Source organism: Marmota marmota, unplaced genomic scaffold (genome assembly GCF_001458135.2).
Source record: "Marmota marmota marmota unplaced genomic scaffold, marMar, whole genome shotgun sequence".
NCBI classification, from domain to species: domain Eukaryota; kingdom Metazoa; phylum Chordata; class Mammalia; order Rodentia; family Sciuridae; genus Marmota; species Marmota marmota.
Genome location: NW_026000242.1, coordinates 9228745 through 9247026, shown reverse-complemented (window position 1 = coordinate 9247026; position 18282 = coordinate 9228745). Strand labels below are relative to the sequence as shown.

The window sequence follows — 18282 nt, the reverse complement described above, 5'->3', positions numbered from 1 at the left end:
CTTTCATCTCTGGGAAGTTTTCTAGGATTATTTCATTTAATAATTGTCCATTCCTTTGGTTTGAACCTCTGTGCCTTCTTCTATCCCAATGACTCTCAAATTTGTTTTTTTTTTTTATGAGATCCCATATCTCTTGGATAGATTGCTCGTGAGATTTAAGCATCTTTTCTGTGCTGACTGTATTCTTTTCAAGTTGATAAACTTTGTCTTCATTATCTGATGTTCTGACTTCTACTTGATCTAGTCTATTTGTAATATTCTCGTTAGAGTTTTTAATCTGGTTTATGGTTTCTTGCATTTCTAGGATTACTGTTTGTTTGTTTGTTTTAAATCTCTATCTCCTGGTAAAGCTCGTTCTTTGCAGTTTGAATTTGTTTGTTTAGTTCGTTTTCAAAATATACTTTCATTGCTTGGACTTGCTGTCTGTTCCATCTGAGTTAGGTATGCCTTGATTTCTTTCCCTGTCTATGTTTCTGATGCTTCTAGGTCCTCCTGTAGATTTAAGTTGTCCTGCATTGTTTGTAATCCTTTTTCCCCTTGTTTTTTCATGTTGTTCACATTACTTTCCAGCTCTGTTTGACTGCTTTGTAACTGCTTTCTCCTATACATTTGTTTTGGCTTTGTATATCTCTATTGTTTCTCCTTTGTGGTGGGAGATTATGCCTAGAAATGTTGGGCTTTATTGTACTTTAAAGCTGATTCATTCAATTCATAAAAGGCTTCCAGGTTCTGTATGCATATAGTGATTTGTTGTTTGTTCTTAGGACTATATGTTTAGGTTAGGTGCTATGATGGTACGAGGGTTAGTATGTCTTGGCTACTTTAGAAGATTGCTCTACTGAAGGTGGATACTAAAAGGCGACTGGATCAGGGTGTTGGTAGTAGCTAGGTATTTAGGAGCCCTATAGACAGCCTCTAGACATTCACCTATTTGCATTTAGACAATTACACGTAATGGAAGACATAATGCTTGGGATGAAAGTTGGGGGGGTAGGGGAATGAAGGTGCTCTTAAAAAGAAAGAAGGAGAGAGAGAGATAGATTAGAGGAGAATAAAAAGAACAATAAAACTTGAAACAGGAAAGAAAGAGAGAAGGAAAAGGGGAGAAAGGAACAGAGAGAGAAGAAGAAAAAAAAATATTGAAGTCTTAGAGATCCACTTTCTTCTCTTCCAGTAGGTGGAGCTGTGCCCTCTGAGCGGAGCTTCTGCCCTCTACCTGCCGATAGCAATCCCTGTAAGGTGTGTCCTGGGAGTCTCTCAGACTTGTCAGTCCAGAGCCGTTTGACTTCTCCGGCCCTTTCCCCCCTTCCTCCTGTCAGCCAGCCAGCCAGGTCCTGTTCACCAGAAGCGGTTCCCCAGAGATCTAGTTACACTTGCAGCCCCACCACGTGTCCCATTTAAGCCCCAGTGCTGTGGTAAACTGGCGGCTAAGACCTTGGGAGTCACCGCTGGTGATATGGGGGGTTGGGGGTAGGGGATCCCCTCTGTTTCCCTACAGACACGACCCCTGAGTGGTCCCTGAAGTTTCCTGGCTGCTTGTATCTGGATGGTGAGGGAGTCACACACCTGCTAAAGTGGATTCTGCTGGGAAGGTATTCCGTCGGCCGAACTTCGATGACGTCACCTCTCTGCTATGGCGTGCCCCAGGCTCCTTGCCGGAGTGTCTGAAGCTCCCGGCTAGCTATTTCATGAAGGCTTGGCTAAAGACTTCTTCCTGCCAAGCTGCGTCTCGGAGGCTAGCGGGACCCAGTCACGTTGGCTGTGGGAGGACGAGCCAGCAGCCACGCAGCGGCGCTCGGACTGCGGCTGGCTGATCTGGACCTCTGAGTCTCGTTGCAGGGATTCGCCTGTCTGGGGCAAACTGTCGCTTCAAAAAATCCGTAACTCCCGGCTGGTCTCTCTTCAGTGGAATTTTGCTAGGAGATTCTCCGTTGGTAGAATCTAAGCGTTATCTATGCGTCTTTATGACCCCATCACTGGGGGGGTATTGAAAGCACTGCCTCTCTGCCCGCCGCCATGTTGGATCTCCCTGAAGAGGTATTTTTGACATATTTTCTCTCTCTCTCCAACTAGACGTTAGCTGAATGATTCTCTGTGCTTGTTCCCTGTGGAGCTCTGGGCATGTCTGCTGTTTGGTTCTTCAGAAAACACTTTATCCTGAAACCTTGTCATACTCAAAACTAGCCTGTCCTTGTTAGGAAGACAGGCTATCACTTCATGTTTTCCACACTTTGTTCATAATTTTGATCCCACTTAAAATGCTTTCCTAACTAACTTGTCACCTCCATCACCACCACACAGCATCCAATCACAGTACCCTGCCAAATGCTTTGTCATCTTGTTTTACTATGAATTTTAGAGTTATTCCACAATAGTTATTACAGAATTATATCTTTCTTTGTTGTTTTGTTTTATGATCTTTCCCCTTAAAAAGAATGTAAAGTCTTTGATTGCAGATATTTCACATGACTTCTTGACCACTGTATGTTCAAAGCAAGAATGGTATCTGGCACCTGATAGAGATTCCATAAATATTTCTGTAGATCTGAGTGTACACTGGGCACTAAACTGAAAACTGTGGTTCACTGGCAAATGAATATAAAATGTTTTATCCCCTTCCCAAAGAAAACTTGATAAACAGGCATAAGATGTCTTATTATATCCACTTTTCCCCAGATACAGTAAGAGTAGGTTAGAGCCCTGTTGTATAAAATTAAGGAAGAATGTGTTGCCAAATTATTTTGTGATAATTAAATTGTCCCATTCAACTGACATTCTCATATCAGTCATTCTTTTTTGGTCACTTTTTTTGGGAAGACCTATTAAAATGCAAATGAAAGTGATTAAAATGTTAACTTTCCTCTGTAGATTATAGGAACCAACATTTTTGATTATGTACAGAAGGGTTTTCAAATATGTTTTAAGTAGTGGAGCTTTTCTGTCCAAAGCAGAAGCTCACCCAGAAGTGTAATACACATGTAGGACAGAGGGGCTGATACTGGGGCTGGAGCAATAGAACCTGTTCCCAGCCCCCCAGGTATCTCTCCTGTCTCCTCTCCCAGAATCACACAGAGCAAGGTCTTAATTTATAAGATCATAAATTTTAGACTGACCTCTCATTTTGAGAAACTGCTGCTTAGAGAACTGAAATGAATTATTCAGTCTTAAAATTACTGGCCAAAATAGAACTAAGACCCAGGTCCTTCAATTCCAGCACACTGTGCTTTCATCTGTGATATCCTAATTTTCCTGGATGCTAAATGCTGATTATAACCTCTCAGTGGGAGTTCCTATAAGGAGAGAAAAGTTAGAGGTTTCCAGGATTCAAAGACCTTGCTTAGAATTATACTTCTCCCCTAAAGCTGGGGGAGAATTGCCTTGTTAAGACTTCTCTTTCATTTGGAAATCAGCTTACATCTTTCTATAGTGGTAGGAATAATGAAATGAAAATTCTTTCTCCAAGTGTTTATTTTACAATTACTTGATAGTTCACATGTACCAGAGAGAAGAGCATTTACCATAGGTGTCTTAGCTTCCCATTGGTGAAGAGCAGCATAACTCTGATTGAGGAGGGTATGACCTTTTTATGACTACTCTTAGTTTTATTTGTAAGTGAAATTCCACGGTAGAAATAGCTTACTTGGCTGAACTGGTGGATCCATACCAGCCACAGTGAAGATTGTCTTCTCAGCTAACTGGAGTTCTGAGACAAAAATGACACCCAATATGCTATCAGGCACTCAATAGATCATTTCCCTAAATAAATGAATTTCAGAGATATGTGCTATCTAGCAAATATAGTTTAAGAATATATTAATTTGATTTCCAACTACATATTGTGGTGGGTGGACATCATTTGTGCCATATGCAATTGTGATATCCCAGGCATCAATGATGCTCACATTGAGATCCTGGAAAATGTCCATCATGACAAGGTTTTGAATGTAACCATGAAAGTCACTTAGTCTTTCTGCATCATTGTGCATCTCCCTGATGTTTTCTGTCTTGATAATGACTATGGTGTCTGGGCTTCTCAGAAGGAGTCGCTGAACAGCTTTGTGCACATTGAGGGCCCTTCGGATGAAAACATCAATGGGAAAGGGTCTGAAATGCTGGCCCAGGGAAATAACAACAACAGTATTTTTTTCTCCTCCGGTTCTGTCAATGACTCGGGCCATGTACTCAATTTCTTTCACTGAATAAATAGATGATCCAATCAAGGGATAAGCATGTTTTTGCCACTGGATGTTGATATTTCTATCCAAGTCCACAGCTAGTTGGTGTTGCAGTTTTCCATGCTCATGCAGATCCACTGACTTGAGTGCTGAAGACAAATAAGCAATCCCCAAATGAGAGGAGAATAAAGTTATATGATTGACAAGTCATGGTGAATGGATATAAATAGAAAACATTATGCTAAGTGAAATAAGCTAGACTAAGACAGTCAAGGGTCAAATGTTTTCCCTCCTCTGTGAAAGTTAGACAAAAATAAGTGGGAAAAGAAGAGAAGAGAATATCTCATAAAAGTAGCAGAAAAGTCAGTGGAGTAGAGGAAAGTGATTGAGTGAAAAGGTGGACGGACTGGAAAAGGGAAGAATGGTGGAATGAATCTTACCACACAATCCTATGAGCGTACACCACAGTGAATTTCACCTTTATAGATCTAAAACACACTAATTTATAAAACTGTAAATAAATAGAAAAAAGATCAGTAGAATAGAGGAAAGGGAACAGGGGTAGGGAACAGAAGGAAAGAAGAAGTACTGGCAACTGAACTGGAGCGAATTATATTCCATGCTTGTATAATTATGTTAAAATAAACCCAATGTTATGTATAACTATAATGCACTAAAAATGATTGACTGACAAAGTCATAAATACAAGAGAAAATATTTGGTGATTATATATAAATAAGCTAATCATGTCTGATTTACCATGGGTTTGATTGAGGGGACTCATTTGAAATTTACTTGAACAATTAAAAATGTTGCACATATGTTATAGATTATGTATGTCCTGCAAAACCATGGCACTGGATGATGGTAAGGCACTGGAAAAATGTCACTGGAGGATAATGTTGTTAGTTTTGTAAGTATTATTTTTGTACAACTTGTTGGCTCTAGACTAAAATCATTTGAAGATAAAGATACTAACTAATGTAATTAAATTAAGAAACAAAAGTAAATCTATTTCTCAAACTTCTTGTAAATTCCTTGAAGTCTATTTCTTTTTTTAATATTTATTTATTTATGTATTTTTAGTTTTAGGTGGATACATTAGTTTGTTTTTATGTGGTGCCGAGGATTGAATCCAGTGCCTCATGCATGCTAGGCGAGCACTCTACCACTGAGCCATCACCCCATCCCCCTCCTTGAAGTCTAAACAGAAGTTTATAATATAATTCCATGCATATGTTTCCTTTCATATGCATGCAATTGCCTTGAATAATAATCTATAATAATAATAGTATTACTATTTGTTTGTGAAGTCATTTGAGTTTACAAAGCATTCATTTAGACTGAGGCAATCACTCATGTCAACATCACTCATTTATGTATTTAATTATCATATAATAGGAAAAAAAGAGAGAAAATAACCTGCTGAGAACTATACATTTTGTAAAGAGTCAGCTTTTAACTTGAAGTTCCCACCATGTCTTGTGAAACTATCCTACCCTATCTTGACACTCCTGAATATAAATATAGCATGAGTAGAAAAGATGAAGTCCTACCATTTTTCAACATCTCAATTACATTGTTATCTGAATATTAAGGCCAGCTGATTTGTGGCAAAAATATCAGTGGTAAATGTGTATTAAGTGATAATTAATGTTTGGTCACATGTGTTACCTTAGAAGCAAAGAGATATATTTGAAGTCTTAACCTAGTGACTAGAAAACAGACATGCTGGAGGATTGGTTGGTGGAAAATGGCAGAATGATTTTCTTCACTCTGCTTCCAACTTACTTCAGTTTTCTCCTCCAAAGCAGACTCTGGCCAAAAAGTTCAGCTTTAAACAAAACATACAGGAGATGTTTTCCAACTGCAACATCCAAGATGAGCTAAAGAGGTTAGGTAACTCGGTACTGCAGTACTTTGTAGAACTAAGAGACCCTCCATTGTAGAATGTGATGCTGAAGGTCATCACTAGACCTTTGCTTTTATAACTGAGAAAACTGAGTTCCCAAGGAGTTTTGTCATTTCTCAGATGTCAGGATTGAAAACTCCTCTCTTCTACTGGGAATTCTTAAAACTTGAAATCCAGGTCCTACTGATTTCCCCTTTTTATTAAGAGAATCATCTTTCTTGCTAAGTTGGAGATCCTAGTGGCTTCATGTCTGGAAGACCAGGATGGAGCCACCATGAAGGCATAGTCCTAAGTAGTAGGAACCTCACCCAGGGACATAGATAGGCAGGTAGTGACAGTTTTCTAGGTAAGATTGCTAAGATCTATTTTGAGCTATTGTTGGTGAACTCTCGGTTTTGTAAATATAGCAACTGTACTAGGATTTTTCCAGCTGTATTCTGAACCCAACTCTAACATTAACTAATGATAACTGAAATTTCTGTACTTTTTTTTTTGGGGGGGTGCTTTCTATATACTAATGTGCCTTGCAATGTGTTCAATTCTTTATATTCATTTCCTGATTTCACCTTCAAAACAAGCACCATGTTTATTGTATATATGAGAAAATGTGGCAGAGAAAATAAATAATAGGCCCAAGGTCATTTTTTCTAAGTCTAGTTCTATTAGACTCTGAATCCCATGCTTTTAAACACTGTGCCAATATGATATAAGTTTTACCTTCCTCTTGTATCTGTCATACTATCAGGTGATGATAATAGTGATGATAATTTATATAAAACCTTAATTCTTCACAGATAATATTCCAAATGCACCCTCTGTATTATTTCATTTTACCAGGTTGGTATTTTTTTTTTCATCTGTAGGTGACAGATGAGTAAGCTTAGGGACGGAATGCTCATGTAACTGGTCCAAGTCAGTCATAAAGGATCTGAAATCAGGTTTTGAACTCAGGACATCTGGATCTAGAATCTACACCCACAATCTTCACACTGACAATAGAAAGTATACAGTTTAATTTCTCAAACCATCTTTAGCTTCATTGATAATTTTCTATGATTTCTGGATAAATACTGATGTGTGAATTTCTTCTGGACAGGGACATTTTTCTACACTGGCTCTTTTCCATTCCCTGTATTCTTGTAAAGGAAATATCTTGTGAAAAATTTTGGTGTATTGTAATGAAGAAATGTGATAAAGATGAGGCATTTTCTACATTTCTTCCCTACATGAAAGGGAAGAGAATTTCCGAAGGGAATATGAATAAAAGCTTAGACTGAATCATACTTTTGCTACTGGCTTTGAAGAATTCAATCCATTGGCGGATGGTGGAATCTCCCAATAGGTGTATAAATTTTCCTCTCAGGCACTCATTCATTTTGATTGGAGCTAAATCACAGGAGACAGGGTTCCATATTTCTTTCCAGACATGCCCACTGGGGATTGTGGATGTCATTCTAGGCTTGCATTTCTCTTTCACTGGAACTGGATCTTCTGCAAAAATCAGCAAGAAATGGTCCTTCTTAAAATATCAAATTATTCATCAGTATTTCTAAGGAACTTTCTGTGTTTTCTAAGTGTCCTCTTAATAGGTGGGTGAAGATGGTGGTTATAGTAGAAAATCCTTACAGAAATATCCTCATAAGTAATAGCTATTTTTTCAGAAAAAAAATGATCTAATGTGAGTTTCTTAATGTGTATCATTAATGTCCATTATAATAGCACATTTTCTTCCAGGAGAGAAAATGACCCTCTGTTAAAATTTAAGTATTTGTCAATTTTTCTATGAAAACAATGTCATCCATTTTCTACAGAAATTAAAAATAATGCATAGTATCAATTAACTCACTTTTTTCCTTAAGTTTTTCACTCTGTCACAGTGTATTACAAACCACTAAAAAAGTCTATAGATTCGTTGAGTTAAATTCAAAATCTTATAAAAATTATTAACAACTTTGGAAACATCTAATCTGTTTGAGTGTGTTTGTATGCTGGAGAGAGTCCTGAGGGTCCATGAAGGGCCTGGTTTTCACCTGCTAGTTTACATCATGAAGAGTCTGAGGTGGCTACAATAGTGAAGTGACAGATTTGGAGCACTGATTGTTTATTAAATGGAATACTTTAGTATTTTAATGACTAAAGTATTAATACTTTAGTATTTAATGACTTTAAATACTTTAGTATTTAAAGGCTTATCCATATATGTGGAGTAAAAAATATCATTTCTACAATAAGGTACCTATTTATATTTTAGGATGGACAAGTACATTAGCAATTAGCTACACTACCAGAGACATAAAAGATGTTGCCTTAAATAATTTTAGATGGGTTTTTTTTCCTAGGCTTTTTTGAGTCAAATAAATTAAAGAGAAAATAGTAAAAATAAATGTGGAAATTCTACTTTGTATATTGAAGTTGTTTGAAAGGTGAGAAATCAAGAGGAGATAATGACAATAACCAGACTCCTAGGTAGCAGAAAGGAAACCTCTAGATGGTGATTATTGGACTAGAATTGATGCAGGAAGCAGTAAGGGTGGTGGTATGGAGAAGGGTGGTGTTGGAGGAGGGGGCCTTGTAAAGACTTAGAGAATTTAACAGTTTGTAGGTTATTGTGGAAGATGGACAGGTTATCTATTACCTAATGTGTAGAGTAGATCAATGATGAGAGATACAGTTGCTAAAGAGGCATTTGATATCCTAGGGATTCCAATAATTCATTATCTTAGTACATGATACCTTGGCTCATATTAGACAAGATAAATGAGCATTTTGCTGATGAAACTAAAACTGAACAAGTCCAACAGAAAGAGGAAAGGCTGTAAGTGTGTCTAGCACTAAGCACCCTCCACAAACACAGGAGCACTTACTGTTGCATTTGGAGACACTAATCACATTGAAGTTTTCCATAATCTCCACACCCACATTTGACCTTCAAAAGACAAGTATAGAAATGAACCTGCTGGTGGCCTCAAATCAGGAAACACTCAAGAAGTCAGAAAATCCAATGTTTCAGTTATTTCTTAGTGATTAGCTAATTATGGTGCCCTCAATTCAGGGCAGTGATGGAATTTCCATTTCTTTGCCTATAATTCCATGAGATCCAGGTACCCAGAGGAATGCAAAGACATAGCAAGATATATATATAGATAGATAGATATATAGATATAGATATATAGATATATAGATATATAGATATATATAATAGTACCCATACATGTTTCTCATTTTTTCTTGGTTTTCATTGTGCCTGTATTTTTTCATTTCATTGACAAGGATTAAAAAAACTTGAGGACTTCTGGACAATGAGCCCTGTCCCCCAAATTAATTGACAAATCCTCCCCCAAATGGATCTTCTTAAACAATACATAAGTTGATTTGCTTATAGGACTTTCCTTTGGACCAACATATGGGAAAAATCAACATATTGCCCTGGTGTCTCTTTGTAATTATTTACCTTACAAAGATGGTCCTTTCTTGTTTGCTAAGATAGGAAACTTCCTTGTTCTTGGAATGCATGTGGGTGAGTGCTGCACAGGGAACATGCTGAGGCCTCATGCAGTAGAAGGCTTCTTGGTCTTGAGCATCCAGGTACTGGCATAGTTCAGTGCTTGAGTTTAAAATCAGAGCACAATCAGTATTGACCCGTGTGGACCCATTGATGAACTGGCCCGTGAAGATCACCCTGTCATAGCCTTGGTTCCTTGCCCTCCAGAGAGCCGACACCCCTTCACTGGGGTGGATGAGCAGGAGAGACAGAGAGACCTGGCCCTCCCAGAACAGTGTGAAGCTGATAAGATAAGTGCCATTGTTGAAGTCTGTCACTTTTCCTGAGGCGCCTGCCTTCAGGGCTGGGGAGGACATCCTGGCCCTGAGGAAGTCCCCTCCATATTCCTTCCTGCGTCCCAGGTGGTCCCTGGCCTCCAGCAGAATATCCAGCTGGTCCCCCCTGCAGTATGTGTCTCTAGGGTTGAGGATGGTGACTGTGCTGTGTTTGGCACTGGTGGTGGTGTTCACATGGGTGAAGGGTCTGGGCGGGATCATTTGGTCTAGTTTCTCCCGGATCTTACTTATTCTTAGCTCAGTCTCTGATGGTGAAGCTGCTGGATTCAGAGGTGTTCCAGGGCTTGAGGACTCTGTGATCATGTTCCAGTGATGGAGGGAGATAGGCAACTTGAGAGCAGTCCATACCTCAAATGACAAGAGAGAGGATAGAGAACATCAAAAATCTTCCTTTTTAATATCACTTTTATCTTTTATGAAATAATGAGAAGTACTAAAATTAAATGACACTGAGATTTTGTGTTCACATGTGTGTCATACACAACACACTTTTGATACTGTGTTAGTGTTCATTGGCTCATCAATTCTGGAAGAACCATTCAACCCAAATGAGCCCTAGTATCTTCTTTCTTGTAAAAGAAAGAAGTTGTTGTAAAATAGTTGTGTAATCTACCTTGCTGGTCAACTATGAAGACCAAATGAGAAAATGTTTTAAACTGTAATGAATGAATGCTTTTGTTTTATTATTTTTATATAAAAACTAAAATTTAGTAAAAAAATATTTAATCTCAAAGATATCTAATCTGTTCATCACTATCAGATCTGTCTTACATGAAATGATAGTGGTAGTTCTTTGAGATAAAAGGAAAAAAATGCCATTAATAACATAAATCATGAAAAAGCATAAGACTCATTTGTAAAGGTACATTTGGATAAGTATAAACTCAGAATCAGAATCCTAGGATACTATAATGATGAGGAGGAAATCACATTTCTTCATTATGAAGGTAAACAGCAAAAGATTTAAAATAATAATGGCTAAACTAGTTTGTTGAAGGATACAGAATATAAAAGAATGTATTGTGATATCAGAAATTTAAAATATGAGTGGTGTAAAAAGAAACCTTTTCACATGGTGAAACGTAAGCTATTATCAGCTTAAAAGAGGGTATTATAAATATTAGATTTTTTTGTATGTCTTATGGTAACCATAAAGAATACATTTCTAGTAAATACATAAAATGTAAAAAGTAAGCAATCAAAGCATACCACTAGAGAAAATCACTACTCACAAAGGAAGAAAGCAAGCATAGAGGAAGGGAATAAACACTCTACAAAACAACAGGAAAACAGCAAAATGGCAGTGGTAAGTTTTTACTTATCAATAATTACCTATCATAATGTAATAAATTCTCCAAAGGAGATACCATCATAACATCATAACTATATGCTGCCTGCAAGAGACTTCACTTGTAAGAACACACTCAGATTGAAAGTCAAGGAATGGTAAAATACATTCCTTGCACAAGTAAACAAAGAGAGCAGTAGTAGCTATAGTTAAATCAAATGAAATAGATTTAAGTTAAAAATTGTGAATTGTAAAGAAAGGTCATTATATAATGATAAAGGAGTCAATTCATTAAGATTTTATATATATATATATATATATATATATATATATATATATATATATTCTATTTATCTATCTCCATCTTACATTGAAGCTCTTCAATATATAAAGAAGGTGTCAATAGATTTGAGAAAGAGAAATAAACTGCAATACAATTATAGTAAGGAACACTTTAATACCCCCATTTTCAGCTATGGATAGATCATCCAGACAGAAAATCAATAAGGAGACATCATAATTAAAGTACACTTTAGCTGGTCTGGGGATGTAACTCAGTGGTGGTAGTGGCAGAGCGCTTGCCTTATATGTGTGAGGCCCTGGGTCCCACCCCGAGCACCACAAACCAAAAATCAAAACCCTGCACTTTAGACCAGATGGACTTAATAAACATATATGGAATATTCCACCCAATGCAGCAGAATATATACTCCTCTAAGGTGCACTCAGGATGTTCTACATGCTAGATCATGTTCCGCCACATAACACATCTTAACATTAAAATCATATCAAGTATCTTTTCAAATGTTATTAAACTAGAAATCAATAACAGAAGGAATTTCAGAAAATTCACAAATACAGAAAAATTAAATACAAACCACCAATAGGTCAAAGAAGAAATTAGAAAGGAGAGTAAGAGAAGTAGCTCAGTGTTAGAGCATCTGGTTAGCATGTATGAAGCACAAGGTTCAATCCCTAGCAACACACACACACACACACACACACACACACAAAACTAAAAACATATTTTCAGACAAATTACTATGTACCCATAGTATACCAAAACCAAGGAAGACAGCAAAATAATTCTAATTAGGAATTTTACAGCAATAAATACATCAAATAACCAACCTAATGCTATACTTCAAGGACCTGGAAAAACAAGAACAGACTAAGCCAAAGTTATCAAAAGAAGGACATAATAAAGATCAGAGCAGGTAAATGAAATAGAGAATAGAAAGTCAATAGAAGTGATCACCAAAACTAAGTGATTTTTTTTTAAAAAAATACAAACAAACAAAATATTAGGCAGACTAAGAAAAATGAAAGAAAATATATAAATAAATAAATAATTCAGAAATGAAAAAGTATACAACTGTTAGCACAGAAATACAAAGATCACAAAAGACCACTCTTAATAGGTACATGCCAGCAAACTAGATAACCTAGAAGAGATGGATAAGTTCCTACACACATAACACCTACCAAGACTGAATCATGAAGAAATAGAAGATATGAATGCACTAAGAGATGAATGGCTAAGAAGATTGACTCACTACTAAAAAGTCTCACATCAAAGAAAAGCCCAGGGTCTAAAGTCTTCACTGCTAAATCCTTCTAAAGAAGAACTAATACCAATCTGTTTCAAGGTATTCCAAAAATAAAATTGAAGAGGAGAGAATGCTTCTAGATATTTCACGAGGCCACACTTACACTGAAACAAAACCCGACAAGAACACTAGAATAAAGAAAATTATAGGCCAATATTCCTAATGAACATAAATGCAAATGTCCTTAACATATCCTAGCAAAATGAATTCACCTGCACTTTTAAAGGATCATTCATTACAATCCAGTTAGACCACTTCCAGGGGTTCAAGGATGATTCAACAGGCAAATCTATAAGTGTGATACAATGATACAACACATTAACACAAGGAAAGGCAAAAACCATATGACAATCTTCATAGATGCAGAAAAATCATGTAACATCTTTGTGTGTGTGTTGGAGATTGAACCCAGAGGTGCTATATTCCCATTCCTTTTTTATTTTTAGATAGGGTAGTTGAGGCTGGCCTCCCGCTTGCAATCCTTCTACCTCCACCTCCTTAGTTTCTGGGATTTAACATCTTTTCAAGATAAAATGCTCAACAAGTTAGGTATAGAAGAAATGTACCTCAACACAATAAAGGCTGCATATGACAAGTCTACAGCTACTCCACTCTATACTGAATAATTGCAAGTTTTCCTCTAATATCAAGGAAAACTTTTACAACTTTTGGTTAACATGGTACTAATCAGAACAATTAGGCAAGAGAAAGATATACAAGCCATCCAAATTGAAAAGGAGAAAGTTAAATTGTTCCTGTTTGCAAATGACATGATCTTTTAATTAGAAACTCCTAAAGATTCTGCCAAAAACCTGTTAGAATGAATAAACAAGTTTAGTGAAGTTATAGGATATAAAATCAACAGACAGAAATCATTAGTATTTTTGTACACTAACAACAAATTATCTGAAAAAAATCAAGAGATAATTTCATCTACAATAACTGCCAAAAATAAAATTAGATAAAATAAAATATTTAGTAGTAAATTTAACCTAGGAGGTGAAAGACCTGTACACTGAGAGCTACAAATGGTTGATGAAAAATTTGAAGAAGTTACAAATAAATGGAAAGATATTCCATGTTCATGAATTGGAAGAATTAATAGTGTTAAAACATCCATACTATCCAAAGCAATCTGCAGATTCAATGCAAATTCTATCAAAATACAAATGACATTTTTCATAAAAATAGAAAAATTAATCCCAAAATTTACATGAACTTACAAGAGCCTAAATAACCAAGACTCTCTTTAACAAAAAGAACAAAATTAGAGGTCACAATACTTGATTTTAAAATATACTACAAAGGTCTAGTAATTAAAACAGTATGGTACTGTCATAAAACAGACTGACAGACCAACAGAACACAGCAGAAAGCCCAGAAATAAATACATATATTCCAGTCCTTTGATTTTTTTAAAAAAAGGTATCAAGAACACACAATAGAAAAAGAAAAATTTCTTTAAAAATATCTTTGTGACAACTGGATGTCCACATGTGGAACAATGTAATTATACCCTTATATCATACTGTATAAAGAAATCAACCCAAAATGAATTAAAATTTAAATGTAACACCTGAAACTGAAAAATTACTAAAAGAAGACATTGGAGAAAAGCTCCTAGACATTGGTCTGGAGAATGATTTGTAGATATGAGTGCAAAATATGTTGGTCACTAATTTTCACTTAGGAGAAATATGTTCAAGAAATATATTGTCTAACCTAGTGACAACAGTTAATAACAATGCATTTGTATTCTTGAAAATTGCTGAGGCTGGAGATGTAACTCAGGTGTGGAGTGCTTGCCTACCGTGTGTGAGTCTCTGGGTTTGTTCCCTAGCACCACCAATCCCCTCCCCCACAAAATACCCCAACAAAACAAAACCCAGCAAAAAATTGCTTAGAGAGTAGATTTGAAATATTGTCACCACCACCAAATAATAATAATAATGAGGTAATGCTAATGTTAATTATTTTGATTTAATTATTCCCCAATGTACACTTATTTCAAAATATTCCATGCATAATGCATATATATAATTTTCATTTTTCAATTACATTTAAAAATAAGAAATAAAATGTTTAAATGCATGGAGCTTTTATGTAAAAATATCATTATTTCTATTTAATCTTTTTTACTTTGCTTAAACATTCTATGTTATTTTTAGTTAGTATTCAGATTGATTTTTTTAACACGATACAGAAAAACAGAATTATAGAATGTTTATTTTCTAATTGTAAGATAATATCAATATATTATTAAGAATTAAAAGAATGCTGAAAGTATATAAGAAATGAAGTGAACCAATAATTATACCAACCCATTTATAACTACTGTTAAAATTTTGGTGAATTTCTCTCATTCCTTGTATACCTCTTTGCATGATAGTAAATAAATATTCATCATTAAATTTTGAATTTTAATCAGTGACATCAAAATCTCTCAACCTTATGTCAAAGTCCTATATTATTTTAGCCTACAGATATAGCTTAACATTTTACTCATTCTTATATTTTTGGATATTTGTTGCTTTCCGTTTTTTTATCATGTTTAATTCTATAAAGAATGACTCTTCTTACAAGTCATCTTTTGCAATTCAAGAAATTTACCAAGAATCTCAGAAATAGAATAATTAGTAAAATGTGGTGAACATTGTTAAAGGATTTGACACATACTGTGAAATTGTTAAAAATAAAATTGTTCCATTTTTACATCCAGACGAGAAGTGCATGAGAATTCTATTCTTACTGTATGCTCACCACAGTAGGTAGCTCCTTTTTAAAGGCATTTTCCTCTGATGGAAGCTTAGCTTCTTCACTGTCTAGCTATGTAGTTTTGGTCAAGTTCTTAACCTCCCTTGAATCAGTTATATCATCTGAGTATCACATAATACAAAATAAACACTTTATATAGTTATTGTGAGGATTGATGGAATAACATGAAGCATTAGGAATGATTATGTCACATGCTAAGTATTCATTATAACTGTTTCTATTATTTTATAACTAAATATTTTTTGTTAAAAAATATCTTAATATGTCAAATAATAAAATATTTAGGATAAATCATTACTATTAATCATTTATCAGGATTTCCAATTAAGGCAGAGTAGTTTGTTCTGGACCAACTCTCCTGCAACTACTAATTATAAACTCTGAACAAACATGTATTTTAAAAAACAACTCTATAAAAGCAGTAGAGAATGAGCACAAGCAGGTAGGAATTGGAGGGCAGTCGATACCTGGAAGAATGGGCAGCAAAGGACTTGCATTCTAAGTGCTGACTGAAGTTGTTTAGGCTGTAGGAAACTCAGAACCTCAGCATCAGAAGCAGGAAATATATAGATAAATATAAAAGACTGTTTCTATTTCTTTAAAGTACCTATATTTATTTAGTAAATTAAAGACTATAAATTTATAATAATATAACAACTATAGCCCAAAGATTAGGATCGGATATAAAGAGAACTAAGTGGTTGAAAGGTTATTACAGATTCCATGAAGTGACATATTAATAATTGTAAAAGTTAAGAATGTGTGATATGATCCCTAAAGAAACTAATGAAAAAGCAACATAGAAACTAAAAGGACATATAAAAAAAAATCAGTAAAACTCAAAATAAGCAGGAAAAGGAAAATAGAGAAACAAAAAAAAAATAGAAGGACAGAACAGAAAAGAAAGAGCAAAGTGATCAATCTAAATCTTCCATTTTAATAATTCCATTGAATGTAGGTGGACTGCCTGCCTCACTAAAAAGCAGAAACAAAAAAATCAAGAGCTAATCATTTGCTGTCCGTGAGGAAGACCACTCAAGTATAAAGTTACCTCTAGGGTAAATAATATTCCATATTCCTTACAGACAGTGATAGACTATAGAAGGGACAAAGTGTATCTTTAGAAATAAAGATGGCCATTTCATCGTGTTAGAAGGATCAATTTGTCAGAAACCATAGTAATCATACATGTGTATACACTTATATACACATGTACTTATAAATGAAGCAAATTTTGACAAATTAAAGGGGAAATCCACAATCATGATTAGAAATGTAAAAATCGCTGTCAGTAGTTGCTACATGAACTATATGATAAAAGGAGTAAGGACCCAGAGGATCTTAACAATGTTTTCATAATAGTGTATTTGAAACATCACACCACATTATCAGGTATGCATATATTATTGCAACTTTAAATAAAAATAAGAATTGATTTTTAGAATGGTAGAATTATTTTCTGTGCTCATAATTTTGTAGAAAGAAAACAAGAAAAGTCTGATTTAAGATGAAGGACTAAGCAAATACTGAAGTTTCAATTTATTGCCAGAAAAATCTTAGGACAGAAGAGAACTTCACAAATTTTATTCTGGGAAACAGAGATACCTTAATTGAACCAGAACTAGTGGGGAATCTTCAGAAAAATTAAAGACAGATGAGATTAAATCAAGAAAGAAAAATCATAGTTCCAAACACAGATAAGGTTCTACAAAAGATGGAAGCTATAGTATAAATATACTTTCCATTCTCTAAGAGATGGTGGTGGCATTAATGAATCAAGTAGAGATCCTGGAAAGTTAAAATTTTATTGTTCAATATGTAAAAATCAATTGTGCTCCTCTACACCATGACTAAGCAATTAGAAACTCTCATTTTAAAAAGAACAGCATATACAAACAAAATATTATAGCAACATATAATTACAAAATACCTAAGAATAAATCTAACAGAAAATGTGGAAGATCTGTAGGCAAAAACTGTAAGATTTACTGATAGACTTGAAGAAAGACCTAAATAAGTAGATATTTGATGTTGCTCAATAGAAAAATATAAACATCAGTTTCCAATTTGACTTACTTAAGGTGAAGTCATGTTTATAAAATTCAAATCGAATTTTTCTTCAGATTTAATAGGCTGACTCTAAAAAGTGCAAGAGAGAGTAAAGAGCTAAAATCTTCTGAAGTGAAACAAACAATGGTAATTTGACCTGCAAGCTTTCAAGACTAATTTTGAAGCTCTGTTAGCAATAACAGTGTAGTGTTGGCACAAGGAAGACAAAGTGGTCAATGGAACAGAACAAGAGCCCCAAAGGGACCTTCACTTGGTAGACCACCCTTGAGATATGAGGTGGCATGCCCTAGAAAGAAAGGACTACATTAAATAAAAGGAAGTTGCTATCTATGTGGAAATAAAAGAATAACAGAAGGAAATAAAAACAAAATAAAGCACATGCATTGAAAGGTTAAATAACAAAGCAACATTTTTTATTGGAGCATCATAATTATACATAGTAGTTGGGTTCACTTGGACAAATCACACATGCAAGGAATTTGATTTCAATTCCAAGACCTCCTTCCCCCTGCCCCCATACGCCCTCCTCTAATCTACTAATTTTTTCCTTTCTTCTCTCTCTCTCTCTCTCTCTCTCTCTCTCTCTCTCTATATATATATATATATATATATACA

At 35.1% G+C, this 18282-nt stretch overlaps 1 protein-coding gene across 1 annotated transcript in view; it reads right to left on the bottom strand.

Moving 5' to 3' along the window:
• Nucleotides 1–3450: 3450 nt before the first annotated feature.
• The window catches only part of Nxpe4 (neurexophilin and PC-esterase domain family member 4), a 17298-nt gene continuing 2466 nt past the window's right edge, over nt 3451–18282 (bottom strand). The window contains exons 3-6 of the mRNA XM_015490043.2: nt 9539–10272; nt 8952–9013; nt 7372–7578; nt 3451–4324 (exon numbers count right to left, since the gene is read on the bottom strand). Of these exons, the coding sequence (XP_015345529.1) occupies nt 3789–4324; nt 7372–7578; nt 8952–9013; nt 9539–10272 (1539 nt within the window). The 3' untranslated portion in view covers nt 3451–3788. The remainder of the gene's footprint in view (nt 4325–7371; nt 7579–8951; nt 9014–9538; nt 10273–18282) is intronic.